This window comes from Leopardus geoffroyi, chromosome A2, assembly GCF_018350155.1.
Source record: "Leopardus geoffroyi isolate Oge1 chromosome A2, O.geoffroyi_Oge1_pat1.0, whole genome shotgun sequence".
Classification (NCBI taxonomy): domain Eukaryota; kingdom Metazoa; phylum Chordata; class Mammalia; order Carnivora; family Felidae; genus Leopardus; species Leopardus geoffroyi.
The window spans coordinates 75,700,356-75,723,905 of NC_059331.1; the positions used below are offsets into that span (position 1 = coordinate 75,700,356).

General features: G+C 42.6%; 1 protein-coding gene across 7 annotated transcripts in view; it reads left to right on the top strand.

Annotated features, from left to right (window-relative positions):
* Positions 1 to 3,491: 3,491 nt before the first annotated feature.
* Positions 3,492 to 23,550, top strand: part of AMPH (amphiphysin) — a 252,392-nt gene continuing 232,333 nt past the window's right edge. For 2 of the 7 annotated variants that reach the window (XM_045494377.1, XM_045494379.1), the window contains exon 1: positions 3,499 to 4,012. In XM_045494377.1, coding sequence (XP_045350333.1) covers positions 3,944 to 4,012 — 69 coding nt within the window. In that variant the 5' untranslated portion in view covers positions 3,499 to 3,943. Of the gene's footprint in view, positions 4,013 to 23,550 lie in introns of all 7 variants that reach the window. The other 5 variants (XM_045494374.1, XM_045494372.1, XM_045494373.1 and 2 more) reach the window with 5 other exon arrangements.

Consider the following 23,550-nt stretch of genomic DNA (forward strand, 5'->3'; position numbering starts at 1 on the left):
TATGGAAAATGAGTTCTGTGATAACACAGTAGTGATTCCGGGCCTATTCCAAATTATCAGAACCTAGCATAATTCACATTTTTTACTTATCAACCAATCTTAAGCTAAATTTAGGAGGAAAGAAAAACTGGAAGTTAAAAATAATTCAGGGGCACCTGGGTGGCTCAGTCGGTTAAGCGGCCGACTTCAGCTCAGGTCGTGATCTCTCGGTCCCTGAGTTCGAGCCCCACGTCGGGCTCTGTGCTGACAGCTCAGAGCCTGGAGCCTGTTTCATATTCTGTGTCTCCCTCTCTCTGACCCCCCCCCCCCATTCATGTTCTGTCTCTCCCTGTCTCAAAAATAAATGAAACGTTAAAAAAATTTAAATGTTAAAAAAAAAAAATAATTCAGGAAGGGGCTTCTGGGTGGTGCAGTTGGTTCAGCATCTGACTCTTGATTTTGGCTCAGGTCATGATATCAGGGTCATGAGATCAAGCCCCGTGCTGGGCTCCATGCTGGGCACAGAGTCTGTTTCAGAGTCTCTCTCTCCCTGCCCCTCCCCTGCGTACACCTGCTCTCTCTCTCTCTCTCTCTCTCTCTCTCAAAAACAAGGAAAGAAAAATCAGGACTTCCTCCTTGCCTGGATGAAGAAGATCTGGGTGGGGCTGGAGTCATGATACTGTCTGTGAACCTTACCTGAATAAATGTTAACTATAACTTGACACCTAAGCTTGTCCTCAACGGGGGAAAGAACTGGGGTTATTTCTCATTAACAGTGAAATCTACATGGAACTGTAGGAGCCCTGTTTTCCCTTGACTGAGGAGAAAAATGGGGGGTAAAACTAGGAGGAAGAAACACCGGCAAGCAAGGAATGTTGGGAGGTGGGTCCAGTGGTGTTGTGGGTGAAGGAAATGCACACAGAAGCATGGCTCCTGTGATTCTGGAGGTGGAAGGTGCCTCTGAGGTCACTTCCGCTGTGGATTTCCTCTGTGGGCAGGGAAGTCTGCAGCACTGAAGGTCTTCCTTAGAGACAGATGCAGGCAATAACCGGGTGGCCTCATGGGTGGGGCTCTGGTCACTTCACACCCTCCACAACCAGAGAGGGGTCCATCTGATTAATATATTTGGGTCCTGCGGGAGATTTTGTATGAAAAAACGCCTCTACTGTATGGCGTAACAATATTTAAAAATCATCGTAGTTGGGGGCCCCTTCCACATACCGCCGTTCCAGGAGCATTATTGCAGAATTAGGAGAAGAAACAGCTTAGATGGGTGCCCAATATCTAGTCTCATGTACCCATGCATTTTTTTTTTCAACAAATATTTGCAAAGCACCTACTAAGTAGCAGCTAAGTGCTTCATCACTATTCTAGACTGGCTAGAATGACCCTCATAGCAACCTGAAAATGGATACCGTTTTCTCTCTCAGCTGGAGAGCACTAATTCGATAAGTTTGCGCATAACAACTTTGTAACATGCTCGATATGTATTTCAAATACAATTATCAAGAAATGACTCCCTTCCCCTTTCCACCCCCATTCCAGAACTAGATTTGGGCATCTGAACCGTGGGAAAAGCTAGCCATTTGCAATTTTAGTTCAAAAGATATTTGTTGTGTTCCAAAAATTGGTGGGGGAGTAATTGCAAGGAGAGACAAAGCCTGGTGCAGTTGGAATGGATGGCTTGGGCCCTCAGCAAGCAGTAGAAAAGTAAACCTGCTTGGTTTTTATTGCTTGGAACTCTGTCCCTTGCTTGTTTAGAAAGAGGGCAGTGACATTTGTGAGGGAAGCTATAGCCAGGCCCAGGATGGGAGCGGAGGGGGCTTTGGGACCCCCATGGACTGTGCCCACAGACTGAGATGCTCCAGAACATTCTGGTGTATTCCAGCATTCTGAGGCTGGTATCCTCAAGACAAGATCTCAGGGCCGAGCTAAGGTTCTAAAGCCCCATGTTTTAGAGACATGACTCAATTTCTGTCTTCTGGCCAGCCTTTTCTTTCCTTTTCTTTTTTTAATATTTGTTTGTTTATTTTTGAGAGAGAGAGAGAGAGAGCGAGCGAGCTGGGGAGGGGCAGAGAGAGGGAGACACAGAATCTGAAATAGGCTCCAGGCTCTGAGCTGTCAGCACAGACCCCAATGTGGGGCTTGAACTCAGAAACCCTGATATCATGACCTGAGCCGAAGTCAGAAGCTTAACCTACTGAGCCACCCAGGCCCCCTGGGCAGTCTTTTCTACTGAGTGTTGACCAAGAGAGGGATTTTCTCTTTACTGGATGTTGGAAGTAGGGTGACCAGTTCATCCAGGTTTACCCAGGGATTTCTGGGCTTTAGAACTAGAAGTCCTATCTCCTGGAAACCCCTTCATTCCCAGGCAAAAGGGGATGAATAGTCATCCAGAGGAAATAAGAGCCAAGTGAACAGGCTGGATATTTCAGTTAATAAACCACTGCAAAAGTTAGTGGCTGAAAAGCACTATCATTTTGTTTACTCACCACACTGTGCTCTGCTGGGATCAGCTGAGCGGTTCTTCTGGTGGTCTTGCTGATGCGAATTTAGTCAGTGGGTCAGACGGATGGAGGCTGAGGTTTCTCCCTTTCCACGTGGCCTCTCCATGAGGCTTTTCACAGCAGGGAGAAATTCTACACGGTAGCACAGGGCTCCGCAGAGTGCCAAACCCGCTCGGCTTCTCCAGGCTTAGGCTGGAACTGGCCCAGTGTACTTTTACTATATCTTATTGGCAAAAGCCAGTCACTGTGCCGTTCTACAACTAAGGTGGGGGGACTTCCCACCGAGTGGATACCAAGGGGTGGTTCGCAGGGGTGCTCCACAGGTGACAGTCTGCTCCAGTGAGATGCTCACTGGGGCTCACCGGATTCAGGTGCCTGATTACCTCTGACCTGCTTGCTGGGCCACTGGCCACACTGCCTCACACTCAGAATGGTTTCACCACTGGTCAGGGCCTTCAAGAGCTCTGTGTAAAGTATATGACAAACTTATCCCTATTGTTCTCCCTTCTGCTAAGCATACTTAGGATAGTGAATCCCTGTGAGGTTGCCAGCAGGTTCCCAGGAAGCCACAGGGAAAGAGGCCCAGGTCTTGCGATGTTGACGTGAGGCAATCAAGGACCTGACTGTCCTTGGGGCAGCAATTACCCAGATCACCAAAGCACAGCACCTTGCTTACAGGGACCATCCCTTCTCAACATGGAAACTCCCTACCGCGGGCCCCAAATCTCGTCTTCAAAGTTTGGGGAAGTGGTGGCATCGCTTTCCTCTCCACGGAAGCTCTAAACCCCGCACTGACTTGGTTTCCCAGTCACCTTTCCTTGGGCTGTGTGCCTCCTGAGGGCAGGGCGAGGCCCAGCTTTCTGGAACACACAACCAGGGAGGGGTGCACTCTCCGGGAGAGCCCATCCCCCCGCCTCCACGTCAGAGCACCTCCCATCCCGGCTTCCCCATTCCCGCCCCCCGCCCCCCTCCCCCGAGCCTCCTTTTTTTTTTTTTTTTTTTTTTTCTGGAAAGAATCGGGCCCCACTTGGCCTCCCCCAGCGCAAACTCCGCCTCGAAAGAACCCCGGAGCTGCCTCGGGGCCCCCGGACTGCCGCTGGGCTCGTTCCCCTCTCCCCTCCCGACCTCCTCTTCCACCGCCGCGGGCACTCTCGGGGCATTTTGACTTCGGGCTTCTTCCCTCGCTTTTTCTCGCCGCCCCGCAGCCGGGCCCCGCGCGTCCCGCCTGCGCGCTGTCGCTTTAAGCCGGTGCCTAGCGCTGCGCCCCTCCCTCACCCCTGCCGGCGCTCCCCGGCTGCTCCTCGCAGCCCCTCCCGCTCCTCCTCCTCCTCCTCCTCCCCTCCCGCTCCTCCTCCTCCCCTCCCGCTCCTCCTCCTCCTGCGCTCCCGCTCGTCCTCGCCGCCGCCGGCCCGCCGCCCGCTCCGCTCCGCTCCTCGCAGCCTCCCGGACCCGCAGCCATGGCCGACATCAAGACGGGCATCTTCGCCAAGAACGTGCAGAAGCGGCTCAACCGCGCGCAGGAAAAGGTCAGAGCGGGCGGCGGGCCGCGGGGCAGGTGGCGGGGGCGCGCGGCGGCGAGGGCCGAGCGGGCCAGGGGAGCGGCGGAGGCCGGGGCCGGGGGCGCGGGGACGCCCTGCGCTGCGCCGCGGCGACTGCAGCTAGGCGGCCGCGGGCGGGGAGGCGGGAGCGCCCGGGGCGCGCGGTCCGCCCGAGTCTACCCGCGCGCTCGCCCCCCGCGCTGCTGGCCGCGGTCGCCGCTCTCCCGGGCGGGCGAGGGCGCGAGCGGTGGCAGGTGCGGCGGCTCGCCCGCGGTCCCCGGAGCCGAGCGCTTCTCCCCGCCCTCGGCGCCCGCTCCCCGCTGGCCCGCGGGTCCGGGCGGGAGATTGCGGCAGCAGTCCTCCCTCCGGGGGGTCTCCTGGGGACCCAAGTGCGGCAGAAACGGCTGGTGCAGCGCAGAGGCCACCCCCCAGATCTGTACGGATCGATCGGGCTCATCTCAGAAAACCCATGGCTTTAATACAGTGCTGTCCAGTGAATCCTGGAGTTCAAAATAGAGATGTGGATACACACTTTTCTTTCTCTGTGTTCTTATTTTTGGGGGGGGGGGTCCTCTCTGTGTGTGCCCCTTTGGACGTCGGTGTCCTTCTCTGGAAGGTCAGAAATACATGTGACCTGAACCTAACAGTTCTTTGCACATTTCTGCACAAAGAGGGCGTTTTATTGCATTAAAAACAAAAAAAAAAAATCCACATTGCACACTCAGGTTGGGTTCCCTAGTGTTTTACAAGCTCCTCAGCACATTGGCCTCTCAGTAATTTATTTTCCTCTCCCAGAGATGGGCACAGATGAATCCCAGGTTTACACCAAGCGCAGCCCTGTGCAGTTAAGGTATTGTGGCAGGCGCTGGGCTCGCCTGGCTCCCCTCGAGACTGCTTGTCGTTAAGACCTTGCCAGCACTGAGGTCTTCATTTGTGTCTCCAGCCAAAGGACATTCATATTGCAGCTTAAGCATCGTACTTGAAAATGAACGCCGGCTAATTGAGCCCCACGGTTTGTGTCAGTGGAACTGTGTTCCCTTTCATGTGGCAGTGTTTTCCGTCCCTGGGATTCTGGGTGTTTAGTGTTTGCCTCTTTTACTGGAAGTCAGATTTGCCGCGTTGCTCAAAATGACCGTGAATTTCCCTCTTCAGACCCTGGCTCAGGCTGCTCTCGGTTCCCACCCACCTGGAGGAACTGAGCGGAAGGGCACTGATCCCTTTGCCTGTCCCCAGGACCAGAGGCTGTGTGGCTGCCACTGGCCCCTCCCTCCATACACTCACACTCCCAGTGCAGTAAGAGGATTGAATTTCTTTTAATATCTACCCAAGCTCATCCTCAACTAACGAGAACCTCCTCCAGCCGCTCCTTCGGCAGCTGCATTAGCAGGGCTTCTTGGCCTCTACCAGTCCCTGGTTAGTTACTTCTCCAGAAAGTAGCTAAGGATCTGCTGGGATCCCAGCCAGGTTTTGTCATCGTTTTTCCATGCTTCACTTTACCCACTTGTAGGTATTCCTCCCTCCTCTCCACTTCCAGCTAATTACTTGAATCCTTGGTCTGAGGCTTTTTATGGAGTCCACTTTCCATCTGTGAAAGAATTTAGTGGTATAGTCTGCCTTTTCACATATTACATTATTTCTTAATCTGGGTCACCAGCTGTTAATATGCTAAAAATAAATGAAAAGGTATCGTAATCTGTCTTACAGAGCGTGCAAGCCCTTGTGAATTGTTGAAAACTCTTTGTCGTTATTAAGGTCAAGTGTGTATTACGACTGCAGTTCTGGATGGTGGTTACTTTTCCATGGGAGGGGAGGTCTAAGGGACGCTTGTATAGGGCTTCAGCTATCCTGTTTTCTTCCCTGGGTGAAGTTGCTGATGGAAAGTGCCTGCTGTACCAAATGTAGGGCGTTAAGACACCAAAAGGCTGAGAGTATGGTTTCCACTGGTGGGTAAGTTCTGTCTCTTTCTTGAGCCTGTGCAGCACTAGGGAAAGGGCAGGTGGGAATCCAGGTGAGGTAGCCCAGCCAAGCCTGAAGAGAAGCTACTGGAGGGTGGAAAACACAGTAAGTGACTGCTGAAGGCATGTCCCCCAGAGATGCCTTCCTTTTTTGTTTTTGGACTGTTCCTTTTCTCTGATGCAGACACTCCATCACAGTGTCTGTATACCACACGTGTTCTTGAGACCTTGGCTTCTTGTTTTTACAACCAAATTTTCCCCAAAGAGAGTCTGCTCGCTTAAGTTTCTCATTCTCTGTGCTACACCTAATGGTTGCATGCATTTTGGCTCCAAATGCATGACGGAAGCTACTCCTAGAGGGGTCTTAAGATTTTTTTAAATGAATTTAAAATACATTTTTTTAATAAATTTTTTTTGATGTTTATTTATTATTGAGAGACAGAGAGACACAGAGCATGAGCAGGGGAGGGGCTGAGAGATGGAGAGACACAGAATCTGAAGCAGGCTCCAGGCTCCGAGCTGTCAGCACAGAGCCCGACACGGGGTGCAAACTCACAAACCAAGAGATCATGACTTGAGCCAAAGTCAGACGCTTAACTGACTGAGCCACCCAGGCGCCCCAAAATACATTTTTTTAAATTGAAGGTCTGTGAAGGTTCAGTGGAGAAAGTGAAATGTATATAAGCGAGAAATAAAACCACCAACAAATTAGGACAGCCATAATTCTACTACCCAGAAATGTCACTATCGTTTGATGCATATTCTAGTAGATCTTTTCCCATTTTTACACGTATATATTTACAACAAAAACAGGCTCATACTCAAAGTTTTTTAACCTGTTTATTTCATTTAATAATCATGAACATTCTTCAGTATGTATGTATTTTCTGCTAACATTTTTAATGACTAAACAGTATTGGAACTCATGGATTAAAAAAAATTTTTTTTAAGTTTATTTATTTTTGAGAGACAGAGAGAGACAGAGCGCAAGCAGGGGAGGGGCAGAGAGAGAGGGAGACACAGAATCCGAAGCAGGCTCCAGGCTCTGAGCTGTCAGCACAGAGCCTGACACGGGGCTTGAACTCAAGAGCTGTGAGATCATGTCCTGAGCTGAAGTCAGACGCTTAATTGACTGAGCCACCCAGGTGCCCCTGGATTTTAATGAATCTTCTGTTTTTTGGATATTCAGTTTCCAATGTTTCTGTATATAAATACAAATCTGTATATAATTACAAGGGGTAAACTTGTAGGGAAAATGTTTGCATACACCCTGAAGTATTTCCTTAGATACATTCCTAGAAGAATGATTGTGTCAAAGGTATGCTGATTTTTATTATAGCTAGATTGCCTTTCCAAATGGTTGTGTCAATTAACATTCTCACCGGTGGTACGAGACACTTGCCAGCACTGGATAATAAAATTTAAAATAACTGATAGCTGTGTCATTGGAAAAAAATGAGTTCCTGTTTGTTTTGTTTGATTATTGAAAACCAAACATTATTTTTTGTATTCCTGTTTGTTTTTTTTTCACTTGTGAATTGTGTTTATTTTTTTGCCCAGTTTGTTTAGCATCTACACCCTGTTCTGTGTAAGGGCAAAAACTATCAATTCTAAAGGTTACAAATATGGTTTCTTCCATTTCTATTTACTTTGTAGTTTTTGATGATTTTCTTCTGCCATAGAGAACATTTCTGTTTATGTTGTGTTTACGTTTTATGTATAACTACTTAAATCTCTCCATTGATTTTGTATGGCTTCTCTCTTGGGTATTGAATTAATCAGGGTCCTGGCTCTTGTAAAAAGTGGAAAACATCGATCAAACTGGTTTAAGGAAAAAGGGAAATATAATTACTAAAAATAAAAATATGGCTCTTGCACATACAAATCTAAATGGGATTTTAACATAAATATATATTAAACTATAACTGTTCTTATACATATACATATATGTAAATATATGCATATGTGTGTATTACATATTTTAACTCATTGGATTCTATGTGGTTGGTGTTATTTCTGCCCCCATTTTATTAAAAAAAGTTTTTTTAGGGGCGCCTGGGTGGCGCAGTCAGTTAAGCGTCCGACTTCAGCCAGGTCACGATCTCGCGGTCCGTGAGTTCGAGCCCCGCGTCAGGCTCTGGGCTGATGGCTCAGAGCCTGGAGCCTGTTTCTGATTCTGTGTCTCCCTCTCTCTCTGCCCCTCCCCCGTTCATGCTCTGTCTCTCTCTGTCCCAAAAATAAACGTTGAAAAAAAAAAAGTTTTTTTAAACGTTTATTTATTTTTGAGAGAGAGCCTGTGGGGGAAGGACAGAGAGAGAGAGAGGGGATCCAAAGCAGGCTCCATGCTGACAACAGCAAGCCTGATGTGGGGTTCCAACTCAGGAATCACGAGATCAAGACCTGGGCTGAAATCAGTGCTCAGCCTACCGAGCTACCCAGGTGCCCCTCTGTCCTCATTTTAAATATGAGGAAGGGGGCACCTGGGTTGGTCAGTCGGTTGAGCATCCGACTTCAGCTCAGGGCATGATCTCACAGTTCCTGGGTTTGAGCCCCTTGTGGGGCTCTGTGCCGATAGTTCAGGGCATGGAGCCTGCTTTGGATTCTGTGTCTCCACCCTGTCTCTGCTCCTCCCTCTCTTGTGCGTGCATGCACGCACGCTCTCTCTCTTTCTAAAATATAAAAATAAACATTAAAAAAAAATGAAGAAGAGGTTAAGTGACATGCCAAGGTCACACAGTAAGTAGTAAAGGCGAAGTTTGAACCCAGGCAGTCAAGTGATTTTCCATTTTGTGTTACTGCCTCTTATAATTAATGAAAAAGGCAGGGGTAGACAAACTTCAGACCTACCGGAACCGGGGGTTCAACCACAGGCATCAGGGCTCACATGCCTTCTCCCCATCTCTCCTCTTGCTGTTCATTCTGGCAGCTCCATTCTTTTTTATAAAGTTTTTTTTTTAATGTTTATATATTTTTGAGACAGACAGAGTGTGATTGGGGGAGGGGCAGAGAGAGAGGGAGACACAGAATCCGAAGCAGGCTTCAGGCTCTGAGCTGTCAGCACAGAGCCTGACGCTGGGCTCGAACTCGTCAACCACGAGATCATGACCTGAGTCGGACACTCAACTGACTGAGCCACCCAGGCGCTCCCCCCACCTTTATTTATTTATTTATTTATTTATTTATTTATTTATTTATTTTTGAGACACAGAGAGACAGAGTGATGACAGCCCATTTTTGGGCAAGTTCTGTCTTGGTGGCAGGGTGGCCATCAGCAGCTCTAGATAAGAGCATGCTTTTCCTTCAACATTTATATAGAACTCAGTATAGCTCTCATTGGCCCAAATTGGGCCTTGTGCTTCTTCCTGGGAGGAAAGAAATCTCTCTGGCCAAGGACCAGGACCATAGGTTGGATTGGGCCTGAGTCACAGACTACTACTGACGCTGGGTTGGAGAAGACCCCCCCCCCGCCCTCAAGACCATATGGACTGCTGTAGAGAAGGAAGGAAAATCAGAGTATAGATGGGGGACTGAATGCTACACTGGCAAAATAAAAGGTATCCACTGGGGCATACTTGTCTTCCCACGTTTATATAAATAGTCATGTATTTTGTAATTTACAATTTAATATTTGCCAAAAAAATTTCCGTATGCAGCTTAAAAAATCAAATATAATAAAATAATATAAAACGTTTATTTTGAAAAGTAGCAGGCCTCTGTCCCCTCCTCTCAGCCTCATCTTGTTTCCCCAGAGGTAGCTATGACTAGCCCCAACATCTCTGTAAAATATGCTTGTATAAAATAACTACTTCTTGATCTCTTGTTTAATATTTGGTGAATACAGGTAAAGATTTAGCTGTCTTACCTTCATCTCTGTATTTCCACATCCTTCAGTCATGTATTATGGCACAAACTGTTGATTGCTGAGGATTATGTTTTAAAAAATTATAAAGTATAATTTTTTTGAATAAAATATACAAATCTTAAGTATTCCCCTTGGGGAATTTTTATGTATATGGATATCTGCATAGTTAGCACCCAGGTCAAGTTATAGAACATTTTTATCCTGCCAGATACCCATCATCCCTCATGTTTCTCCTGTTCTTTATCTGTTTAAATTCCTTTATTTTAAATTGCTTTACTGTCATTTCCCTGATAAGCATTTTTACATGTTCTCATTGGTAACTTTGATAGCTTCTTTTGTGAGGTGTCTATTAAAGTCTTTTGGCTATGCTTTTATTTGGGTGGCTTGTCATTTTATTATTGATTTGAGGAACTTATTTATATATTCAGGATATGAATCTTGTCAAGTAGACATTACACAAGTGTTTTCTTGAGGAAAGTGGTTTGCCTTTTTCTTTCTTAATGGTGCCCTTGGATAAACTGAAGTTTTAAATTTTTATGAAGTTGTATCTGAGGATTAAGTTTTTCATTTAGCTTTTTGTTTTCTCTGGAGTTAATAATTGCTTTTTTTTATTTGCTTATTTTCCTACGAACTATTTAGAATTATTTCTTCTTCATCAGGTCTGTCATTGCCCATCAATATTATTGTCAAAGTCTCAGTATATAAGATAATGTAATTGTTCTGTTTTCCCCAACTGAAGTACCCCTCTGTACCCCCTTTTGGGGCCTCTGCCCTTTTGCTGTAATCTGGGCTGATTTTCTTTCTAGGCCTGCTTGCTGTAAATCTGTCATCCTCTGTCTTTACTTGCCAGTGTTGGGGTTAAGAAGGGCTTGAAGGCTCATCTATTCTATATCCCAGGCTTTCAAATAGTCCCCTATCATCAGGGTTGTGCTTGATATTCAACTGTATACAGTACTTAGTTGCACTGGGTTTTCAGCTTGAGTGTATTTGTGTGTGTAACTGTGCAAGGAGAATTGGCTGCTTTTTCATTGGTTGCTGTGTAAAGGCACTTTTTTTTTTTTTTTGGTTTGTTTTACCTTTCTCTGCTTTGCTGAGTTGTTTCCATTCTTCCATCCTCTTTTCTGCTTCTCTAAAATGTATTAAACTCTCTGATCTACTATGATGCCTCCCCTGTTTTTGTCATTGTATGTTCATACCTTCTTTATGCCTGTACTATCTTATGCCTGTACTATTTAAAAAAAAAATTTTTTTTTTCAACGTTTATTTATTTTTGGGACAGAGAGAGACAGAGCATGAACGGGGGAGGGGCAGAGAGAGAGGGAGACACAGAATCGGAAACAGGCTCCAGGCTCTGAGCCATCAGCCCAGAGCCCGACGCGGGGCTCGAACTCACGGACCGCGAGATCGTGACCTGGCTGAAGTCGGACGCTTAACTGACTGCGCCACCCAGGCGCCCCATGCCTGTACTATTTTATTTAGGTTTTGGGAGGAGATGGAAATAAACACAGTCAATCTGTCTGTTTTTCCATAAGCCTTTCTACTTAAATATTTAATCCCTTTGAGATCTATTTTTTTGTCCATCTTCTTCCTTCTGTGAAATCCAATGACATTTATTTGGTCTTAGCATCCTTGACTTCTGTGCAATATTTTTTTTTTAAATTTTTTTTATTTTTGGGACAGAGAGAGACAGAACATGAACGGGGGAGGGGCAGAGAGAGAGGGAGACACAGAATCAGAAACAGGCTCCAGGCTCTGAGCCATCAGCCCAGAGCCTGACGCGGGGCTCGAACTCACGGACCGCGAGATCGTGACCTGGCTGAAGTCGGACGCTTAACCGACTGCGCCACCCAGGCGCCCCGACTTCTGTGCAATATTTAAACTGGTGGACAATTGTAAACATTTTTATACATTAGATATATTTTAACATGATTCTTGTGAGCAGGGAAACTTTTGGTATGTTATAATATGAAACTTTTTAGGCATTGTTTTTGGTTCTGTTTTATTAAGGGAGTTAGTTATTTAAATTCTTACTTTTTAAATTCTCAGGAAGTGTCCAGTTTGATATTCTTTGGGCTAGTTTATCTGCCCCAAGTGAAAATTACGTGACAGTCTTAGGTGTAATGTTTTTCATGCATTGTATTTTCCCAACTAAGTTGAAGGTACTTGAGGACAAGGGCCACGTGTCTTGTGAATGGTACGTGTTCAGTGATGATGCATTGATTTGACTTTTGTGTTCTTGCTTGTTCATACTGCACCCCTGTAAAGCTTCCTTCCTCATTATTCTTTCTCTGTCTTTTGTGAAATTATCATAAAGGTTTCACTGTGCATCCCTGTCATTTTCTCTGTGATTTTGTGAAGGTAGTATATGAAATAAATTATTCTTACAGGTTCTGTACATGGTAAGGACTCCAAACAATATTAGATGGAACTGAGCTAACTTGTCATTTTTATAAGTCAAACAGCCAAATATTGGTACAGTCATGTGGTTCAGTCCAACATTGATTGTGTGATATGGCAAGAAAAACAATGTCATTTCTTCCCATATACCTAATTATATGACATTTTTAAAAAATTACTGCCTTGCTGATGCCCACAGATTTGTTCTCAAAGAGAAACATGTGGATGATGTTTCTGTGTGCATGTGCTTGTGTGTGTGTGTGTGTGTGTGTGTGTGTGTGTATGTTAGATGTAAATACAATAGAAGGAAAACCTTGCTCTGTCCAGAAGATTCCTTTTTTTTTTTTTTTTAATTTGAGAGAGAGGGACAGAGAGTGAGCGCACAGTGGGGAAGAGGGGCAGAGGGAGAGAAGGAAACAATCTCAAACCGGCTCCACACTCAGTGCAGAGCCTGATGTGGGGCTGGATCCCACAGCCTTGGGATCATGACCTGAACTGAAATCAAGGGTCAGATACCCAACTGACTGAGCCACCCAGGAGCCCCCAGGAGATTCTATCCATGGGGCCTGTTCCTAGAAGTGTGGATTTTATGACCACATTTGTATCTGAAGACACTTTGGAGCCTGCATCTCTGTGGCAATCCAGGGTTTCCTCTTTCAAGGTCATCTGAAGCTTTCTTGTTGCCTGCTTCTACATTGTGCAAACTTATGCCTTCCCTGCCACTAAGATAATTTTCTCTGAGTATATTAAAAACAGCCAAATTTAAAGTAACACAAGGATACTCTTGACACAGTAAGGCTTTCATCTTTCTTTTTCTTTTTCTTTTAACAGACACTCAAATACCCACACATCCTTTTTTCTCCAGGAATCAATACAACAGGGAATCAAAACTATAGGATCTCCGATTTTAACATTAGTAAAAGTTACCTTTCTCCTTTACAGGATAGCATATTGTGTGTGTGGCATGTATATGTGTGAGATTCCTAAGTCATACTTTAGAAGCCAACTTGTCTATGGACCGATACAACTTAAAATACCTGAAATACTTATGTAAGTGATATGGCCTACTTTATTTGGGGTATAAAAAGAGGTCCCATTTCTTTGAATATTCACATTAAATGATTTCAACATCTCATCCAATGTATCATAAGAATCTTTGACTGCTCTCTGGGGTTCTGTCTTGTGATAAATTCAGCAACCCTAGGGGGGAAGTTCCCTGTCTCTAAAGGAGTCAGTCAGTGGTTTTTACTATGGCCCTATGGAAAATGGTCCCAAAAGGGTATCTAGCATTCAGATGTCATTCTTGTCCCCCTGGATGAGCATTGTAGTGATCAAGGAGCACAGCACCCCCACTAACAGTTCCGACAGTAATGGTAGGGGCAGGAAGCCTTTCTTTCTAGATTATTTCCCACTGTGGTCACTCTGTGCTGCAGCATGCCTGAGCCCCACGTGTATGATCCATGGGCGTATCATTTCCAAATACACCTGCACATGTATACCCATAGCTGCCCTGCTCCAAGATTTCCCATGATGCCAGGGTTCCTAAGTTGGGAGATTTGATGTTATCAAACACTGATTATCCATTCCATTCCATTCCACTGCAGTCTGTTCCATTTCTAATAAAATGCTTGTGGGACCATACTGAATTGATTTCAAGACTACACTTTGAAAATACTACCCTAGAGGCCCTCCAGCATCTTTTCCTATATGTTGACTTTCTTTTGGGTCACTTCAGTCCATTCAGGGATGGGTGGATGGGTGTGAGTGCGTGCGTGTGTGTGTGTGTGTGTGTGTGTGTGTGTGTGTGTGTATGTATCTATGATTAGGTTTCAAACAAAAAATACTGTAATGCAGTCTGGGAGGGCTTGAGTAGCAAAGAGAGAGTATTTAAAAAATAATTTGTTCTTGTGGCTTTTTAAAGTCTGAGAATTTCAACTCTACTGTTCAAACACAATTTTTTTTAGTGATTTCGAGGGCCATCTGAGTAGAGATTCTGAGGAAATAAGGGCCTGTGGGCTTCCATGAAAGGGCTATTACATGTAAAGATCTCTTGTGTTACAGATACAATTTTCTAGAGAGTCTCAATAATGGCTAAGATTTACATAATGAAAGTACCATCATCACAGAGTTAAAGAATTTACCCATGAAAAAATATAATAAGACTATATACATAGCATTATGTGAAATTAAAGTGATAGTAATCACAGTTGCTTGAGAACACATCCACGGGCCAACTTTTAATATAGAAATGCTGAAACTTCATTCTTATTGATTCAAAAATCTAAATTTAAGTGTAGTACTTCAGTAGATGCATTTCCTGAATACATATTGAGTGAATCCCTTATTAGGAATGATGCTGGATAAAGCCATGGGTAAGATCTTAGTTTTGAAACATTTGCTATGCTACAGCCATATATCAATTTTGATTGCCCTGAAACAACTTAGAACAGATGTACCAAACCCAGAAAACCACCAAGTTGATCATTTCACCTTATTGTCATAAAGTTATTTAGCTGAAAGTTTAGTTCCTACATGGAAAGAACCGGAATATATCTATGCCATATAGTTTTTTGTATCTTAAAAGTGCCTATAATAATTTCTTAGAGGTGCTTGGGTGTCCCAATCAGTTAAGCACCTTATTCTTAATTTTGGCTCGGGTCACGATCTCACAGTCATGAGATTGAGCCCCTCGTCGGGCTCTGTGCTGAGCCCGGACCCCACTTGGGATTCTTTCTCTCCCCATCTTTTTCTGCTCCTCCCCTCGTGTGTGCAGGCCCTCTCTCTCTCTCAAAATAAAGAAACATTTTAAAAAAGAATTTAATAAAATACACATGGGCCCATACGTAAGTGCACTCTTGTTATGGCACGTAATACTGAGTAAAGGATGCTAAACTTACTCTAAAAGTGATATATTCTGTGAAGTCAATCTGGTAGAATTCATTCATTCATGCAGTCATTTATTAAGACTCTAATGCATGAAAGACCCTTGGTAGCTACTTACAATATAGCAGTCAACAAAGCCATTCTGGTTGACCATATCGACCAGCAGGAGTTGGTAGAGAGGTAAACTTTAAAAAAAAAAATGTTTATTTATTTTTTTTATTTTGAGAGGGAGAGAGAGAGAGCGCGTCAGAGAGGGAGAGAGAGAATCCCAAGAAGACTCTGCACTGTCAGCACAGAGCCCAACGTGGGGCTCCATTTCACGAACTGTGAGATCATGACTTGAGCCGAAATCAAGAGTCAGACGCTTAACCAACTGAGCAACCTAGGTGCCCCAAGAGATAAACTTTTGGGCATAATAATAACTACATGGTTATTAATGAAAGATCATAATTAAATATTCTGTGAGGAGAAAACAAGTTTTTTTTATGTAAGTGGGTAACTCCCCTGGAGTGAGAGGATTGGACACACCTACGTGAAGAAGGTAGATGTTAAGCTAGGATCTAAAGGATGAATTGTGTTATTAGGCAAGAGGGATGGGGTGATGGTTTAGTGATTGTAGGAGTCAGGATGAATTCCATAGAAATACAGAATAAGAGTTGTGGAATATAGAAGTCAGAATCAACTGTTTACACTGGCCTCGTAAAGGATCCCCTTCTACCATTTCCATGCTTAGTGGGGCAAAGTGGACCCTAACCAGGATGGTCCTACTGTAATAGTAATCCCCCTGTTGTGTGATCAGATTTTTACTCTGACCTGTTGAAGGGTTCTTGTGGGGCTGAGTTCCTCCTTGACACAGAGGCTCTGGTTTAGAGCCAGCTTGCCCTCTGAATTATACATACATACATACGTAGATCATACATAGTCATCCAAAGATGCTTTTGTACAATGGCAGTAAACTCCCAGCCCGGTCTTCTTTCATGGATTTGTAGGGTCTCTTACCTCAAGCTGTCAGAAATTTCAAATAAAAATGAAAGCCCTGAAATGTCACACACCGACAAAGATTAGTTTGTCTTTTAAATAAAGGGTTTGATTGCATTTGGATACCAAGCATTTGATGAGAGAGAGGGAGAAACAGAGAGAGAGAGAGAGAGAGAGAGAGAGAGAGAGAGAGGACAGAGGGAACATGCATGGTTAAGGCTGGCACCAAGTTGACTTAATTATGTTGTAGGCATTGACTTGATTATTTCACAGGCAGTGGTCTGGAATTTAGGAATAATCTGTTTGGGGTGATTTGCAGCTTGGAAATAATCAAATTTGGAAGAGAATCTTTTGCAGCAGACTTTCTCTTCCTCTACCTAATAATGGTGGCTAACAGTTGATTAGTCCAGATAGTCCAAGCCTTGGAAGGATCTCCCATTTTGTGGTAGCACAGCCTAGAGCTGTATGATACCTTTCATATATCCTACAATTCCTCAATATTTGAGACATCTGTTATAAGAAAACTTGCCTCTTAAAGCTATGTATTTCTTTTTTTTTTTTTTTAAATTTTTTTTTTTTTCAACGTTTATTTATTTTTGGGACAGAGAGAGACAGAGCATGAACGGGGGAGGGGCAGAGAGAGAGGGAGACACAGAATCGGAAACAGGCTCCAGGCTCTGAGCCGTCAGCCCAGAGCCTGACGCGGGGCTCGAACTCACGGGCCGCGAGATCGTGACCTGGCTGAAGTCGGACGCTTAACCGACCGCGCCACCCAGGCGCCCCAAAGCTATGTATTTCTTTAGTAAAATATTAATTTCCTGCCTCCTCTCTGTTCAGTGGGTTCTTCTCTGTGTCTCTAGGACATGATATACAAACACTGCCCTCATCCTTTTAGGAAATGCCTGTGGCTGTGGGGACCACTAGCATTCTGAAGCAGTGGGTTAGGACAGGAAATGGCTTTCCTGGAGACTTGCACTGGTCCATAATTGCTCCTGTTTTTTTAAGGCATTTTCTAAAGTTTATTTATTTTGAGAGAGAGAGCGAGCGAGCGAGTGCACATGCAGGTGCTCAAGCTGGAAAGGGGAAGAGAGAGAGAGGGAGAGAGAGAATCCCTAGCAGGCTCCATACTGTCAGCACAGAGCCCGACGCGGGGCTTGATCCCACGAACTGTGAGATCATGACCCGAGCTGAAATAAAGAGACCCAGCCAACTAAGCCACTCAGGCGCCCCCAGAATTGCTCCTGTTACATATAGAAAATGAATCTGAAATCAAGTACCTCTATTCCAGTGTTGTCTTCAAGTGTCACCAGGAATATTTGCAGAAGAGGTGAGTTAAAATTCAGATTCCTAGGTCTAGTTACAAACTTAGCAGAGTCTCTTAAGTAAGACATGCATTTTTAATAACTTCCTCTGGTAATTCAAAGGCTCAGTGAAGTTTGCAAAACACATTGCTTTAGGGAAAGGACTTTGGTTGAGAATTTGTGGTGATGTATGATCTCCTGGGTCCACTTTGGGGTTATAATATGGTGAGTAAGCCTTCTACTTCTCCATGACTTATAAATTTATCTCCAGTGTAGTGAAGAGAGAGAGGTGAAGCACAGAACCCTTATGGAATGCTTGAAAAATACCCTTAGGTTTAAAATAGCTTACTTAAATTTCAAAGAGATCAGTAACTTTGAAATATTGGAAATGTTTCATCAAGGGACAGATGTCTTCCTTGTTAGGGATGTTGTAGAGCATAGAAGGCTGGATCTGTGTCATCTGATTCTGTAAAAAAAAACTGTAATTTTAAAGTGATGCTACTCAATGCATCAATCACAAAAAGAAATGCCTCAAAAAACTGCAGCATATTTTTGGTAGGTGATAGAGGAGATGGGGTGAGTTTGAAAGATTTATTTATAATTACACTGAGTTTGTCTGTTTTATCATGGAAGTTATAGTAATGAGATTGCTTAAGTGCCTAGTAGAGAGTGTGGTCAAAACTCAGAGGATAATTTTAGTCTCCTGTGGGAGAAACCCTATTTGCTAGGAAGTAGACCATTCAATGTCATGTTAGATTTTTAAAAATATTTTTTTAAGGATTTATGTGTCTGTATTCTTTGAGGGGGAGAGGGGCAGAAAGAGAGAGATTGAGAATTCCAAGCAGGCTCTGTGCTGCCGGCACAGAGCCCAATATGGGGCTCAAACTCAGGAAGCTAAGACCTGAGAGAGCTGAAACAGAGTTGGATGTTTTACCAACTGAGCCCCCAGGCACCCCATGTCTATGTTCCTAATGTATATTGTTTTACAGGTTTTTTTCTGTGATGGTTTATCTCGTTTTAGTATCTGAGTAATAATGGTTTCAAAGAATGAATTGGGAAGTGGCCCCTCTCCTATTTTTGGAAGAGTTTATGAAGGATTGGTGTTAATTCTTTTAATATTTGTAGAAATCACCATTGAAGCCACGTAGGCTTCATTTTGTTTTATCTGTGGGAAGTTTTTTGATTGCTGATAAATTCTCTTTATTTGTCTTAGGTCTATGCAGATTTTCTATTTCTTTCTGAGTCAGTTTTGGTAGTTTGTGTCTTTCTAGGAATTTTCCATTTCAATTAGTTTGTGTATCTACCTTGTTGACATACAGTTCATCGTGTTCTTTTATATGGTAGTATTACTTTTAATTTTTGTAAGACTGGTTGCAAATGTCATCTGTTTCATTGCTAGTTTTACTAATTTCAGTCTTCTCTCTTTGTTCCGTGGCCAGTCTACCTAAAGGCTTGTCAATTTTGTTAATCGCTCCAAAGAACCAACTTTTGGTTCCACTGATTTGCTCTGTTGTTTTTCTGTTCTCTGTTCCATTTACTTCCACTCGATCTTTATTTTTTCCTTTCTTCTATTTGCTTTGGGTTTTGTTTGTGTTTAGTTTAACATGGAAGGTTAGATAAGTGATTTGACATCTTTTTAACACAGGTGCTTATAGCTCTAAATTTCTCATTAAGAAATTTAGCTGTATTCCATAAGTGTTGCTATGTTGTTTTCATTTATCTCAAAGTATATCTAATTTCCTTTATGATTTTCTTTGATATGTTGGTTATTTAGGAGTATGTTGTTTTATTTCCATATTTGTTAATTTTCTAAATTTCCCTTGTTAGTAGTTACTAATTTCATTCAGTTGTAGTTGGATGACATACTTTATATGATTTCAGTCCTTTTAAATTTGTGAGGGTGGGATTTGGATGAAGATGGTCAAAGGTACAAACTTCCAATTATAAGGTTAATAAGTTACAGGATGTAATGTACAGCTTGATGACCATAGTTACAATACCATATTGTATATTGAACATTGCTGAAAAGGTAGATCTTAAAAGTTCTCATTTTAAGAAAAAAAACTGTAACTGTGAGATGATGGATGTTAACTAAACTTAGTGTGGTCATCATTTCACACTATATACATGTATTCAAATCATGAAATTGCACACCTTTCTTATACAGTGTTACGTATCTAATTGCGTCTCAGTAAAACTGGAAAAATAAATTTATGGAGGCTTGTTTTATAGTCTAACATGTTGTCTATCCTGGAGGATGGTCCATATCCACTTGAGAATAATTGTAGTCTGCTGTTGTTGAATAAAGTTTTCTATAGGTGTGTGTTAGGACTTCTTGGCTTATAGTGGTGTTCAGATCATTGATTTCCTTATTGGTTTTCTGTCTAGTTGTTCTATCCAGTATTGAAACTAAGGTATTGGAGTCTTCAACTATTATTTTTGAATTCTCTGTTCTCTTCAGTTCTACCAGTTTTAGCCTCATATATCTTGGTACATTTTCATTAGGTGCATAAGTGTTTCTATTTATTGTATCTTCTTCACAAATTGACCTTTTGTCATTATAAAATGGCCTGCTTTGTATTTAGTAACTTTTTTTCCTTAAAGTCTATTTTGTCTGATATAGACACTTTAGCTCTCTTTTGGTTACTCTTTGCATGGTATATCTTTTTCATTCTTATACTTTCAACCTATTTGTGTCTTAGAATCTAAATCGTGTCTCTTGCAGACATTAGGTAGTTTCATATTTTTTATCCATCTGCCGATCTCTGCCTTTTAATTGTAGTGTTTCATTTATTTACATTTAATATAATTACTGATAAAGTAAGATTTATGTCTAACATTGATATTTTATTTATTTTTGTTTCTCAGTTCTTCCTCACTGCCTTTTTTTGTGTTAAATAGGTATTTTATAGAATGCCATTTAAAAGTTTCTTAAGGTTTATTTATTTATTTGAGAGAATGAGGAAGCAGAGGAGGGGCAGAGCGAGAGAGAGAGAGCGAGCGAGGGAGAGAGAGAATCCCAGGCAGACTTCACACTGTCAGCACAGAACCTGATGCAGGGCTCGAACTCATGAACCACGAGATCATGATCTAAGCTGAAACCGAGTCAGATGCTTAACCGACTGAGCCACCCAGGTGCCCCTATAGCATGCCATTTTAATTCCCTTGTTTCTTTTATGATGATTTTTAATACTAACTTAAATATAATAGTATACAAAATTTTGCTCCTGTGTAGCTCCATTTCTTCTCCCCTTTTACATGCTGTGATTCTCAAATTACGTATGTACATATTGTATATCCATCAACAAGATTTGTTATTGCTGCCTTATGCAATTGTCTTTTAAATCAGATAGAATAAAACAATGAGTTACAAACAAAACATGTATTTATACTGTATTTTACATTTACCTATGAAAGTTACTGCCTATTTCAAAATATTTCTCATGAAATCGACTCTACTAAGAAATCATTGGATTATTTCCCCATGCTGAAGACTAAAGCAAGATCAGGTAGGAGATATCTAGTGTGTAGCACATTTATTAAATATAACTATAGTTAAAAACAAAGTAATGTAAAGAATTAGCCTTTAGCTTTATTGTAAATAAGTCTATACCTACATTTTCTTAGTCTGTTTAGATCACTGAGAAAATGTTTCAGACTCCTCTTAATAGTTTTATAGTTCTGTAGTTAGGAGCTAGTAAGTATTACATAAGACTTAACAAAATATGTACAATATTCTGTGTTTTGTTTTGTTTTGTTTTCTTCTGGGTCCTTGTAGCTTTTATCAGATTCTTAGAAAGAACCTTAAAATGCTTAAACATCAGCTGGTCTAAAGTATTAAGGGATTCTTTTGCTTAAACATTTCCCTAAAATTCTTGAAGAGCAGGAAGAATGAAGTCATTGGTGGATGCTAGAACTACTGGCATAAGGCACCCAGTATGGTTTGTTGTGGTTTTGATCATAGTCCTTGCCCCTCGAAGACTCAGATTATCTCGGTCCCGCAGGATTAGTGCAGGTGTTAGAATGGCTAGCATCAAAAAGACGAGATGCAAAAAGTGTTGGAGAAGATGGGGTGAAAAGGGAACTATTGTGCACTGTTGGTGGGAATGTAAGGTTGGTGCAACCACTGTGAAAAACAGTATGTGAAAAACTTTCTGGGGTTTCTCGGAAAGTTAAAAACAGAACTACCAAATTGTCCAGCATTTTCACTACTTTGTATTTCTTCAAAGAAAATGAAAATATGGATTTGAAAAGATATGTGCACCCCTGTACTTATTGCAGGATTATATATAATAGTGAGGGTATGGGAGCAACCTAAGAGTCCAATGAAAGATGAATTGATAAAAAAGACGTGAGGGGCGCCTGGGTGGCTCAGTCAGTTAAGCACCCAATTTCAGCTCAGGTCATGATCTCATGGCTCGGGAGTTCAAGCCCCGCTTTGGGCTGTGTGCTGACAGCTCAGAGCCTGGGGCCTGCTTCGGATTCTGTGTCTCCCTCTCTCTCTACCCCTTCCCCACTCATGCTCTGTCTCTCTGTATCTCTCAAAAATAAATAAATGTTAAAAAATTTTGAAAAAAAATGCGATATATATCATGGAATATTACTCAGCCGTGAAAATGGAATGAAATGTTGTCATTCGGGGCAACATGGATGGACCTAGAGGGTATTATGCTAAGTGAAATAAGTCAGAGGAAGATAAATACCATATGACTTCACTTGCATGTGGGATCTAAGAAACTAAACAAATGAACAAACAAAGAATGAAAAGCCCAGATACAGACTCATACATATAGGGAACAAATTGATGGTTGCCAGAGGAGAGTGGGTAAGGTGATGGGTGAAGTCTTTTATAACTCCCAGTTATAAAATATATAAATAAATACTTTATAATTTCCAGTTGTAAAATATGTAAAGAATGGGGATGAAAAGTACGACATGGGGAATATAGTCAGCATATGGTCATAATTTTATATGGTGACAGGTGGTATAGATCACTTGTCTTGGTGATCCCTACATAATGTATAGAAGTGTCTAATCACTGTGCTGTACATCTGAAACTGATACAACATTGTATGTCAGTTACACTTCAGTAATCGTAAAAAAGTAAACACAACAATATGCTAAAAAAAAAAAAAAGATTAGTCCAGTTGTTGTGATTGTTTCAACATCAACAACAAATTGATGCCCTCCATGACTCCAGGTTCCTTATCACACGCTTTCAAAATAATTATTTTGAGGGGTACCTGGATGACTCATTGGGTTAAGCATCTGCCTCTTGATTTCGGCTCTGGTCATGATCTCCCACTTCATGGGATTGAGCCCCATGTCGGGCTCTGTGCTGACAGTGTGGAGCCCTCTTGGGATTCTCTCTCTTCCTCTCTCTCTGTGCCCCTCCCCCACTTGCACTCTCTCAAAAATAAACAGACATTTAAAAACTTGTAAAAAAATAATTATTTTGATCTATTATTTAAGGGATAATAAAAATTCTTAATCTAGCCTTCACGTCACTGTAGCCTACATTTTTCCAGTTGTCCACCCACAGAAACTAGAGTTCTGTGTATAGAGGTGGCCCAGGGATTCGCTGGAGACGACCAGGGAGAAATCTACACTGATCCTCAAAGTGCCCTCGATGAAACCCTTTAGAGCATGGTTATAGAGCAACCTCTTTGGGGTTACATAGTAATGCTGTTGACTTCCCTATCATCACTAAAGACCCTGCTTCCTCAAGTTGAAAAAGAGACTATCAGTATGTAAGTTTGTGTGTGGGGGCGTGTGTGGTTTTTGAGGGAAACTTTTAGAGTAAAGTATGGCACGCATGTATTAAGCTGCAAAAATCTTAGGTGTATAGCTTGGTAAAATTTTACATATATCTGTAACATGCAATGTGTGTTGCTGCCATGCAGGTGAAGTAAAGAGCATTTCTAGAACCCAGTAGGCTCCTTCATGCCCCTTCCAAAGTAATACTTCTCTTCTGCTCACTTCCTCCTACTACCAGGGAGCCATTATCTGATTCTGCTCTCGTAGGTTAGTTTCCCCTGGTCTTTATATTCATATAAATGGAATCATACTGTATGTACTCTTTTGAGTCTTCCTTGTTTCACTCATCACGGTATATATAAGATTCATCCATGTTGCAGTGTGTAGGAGTTC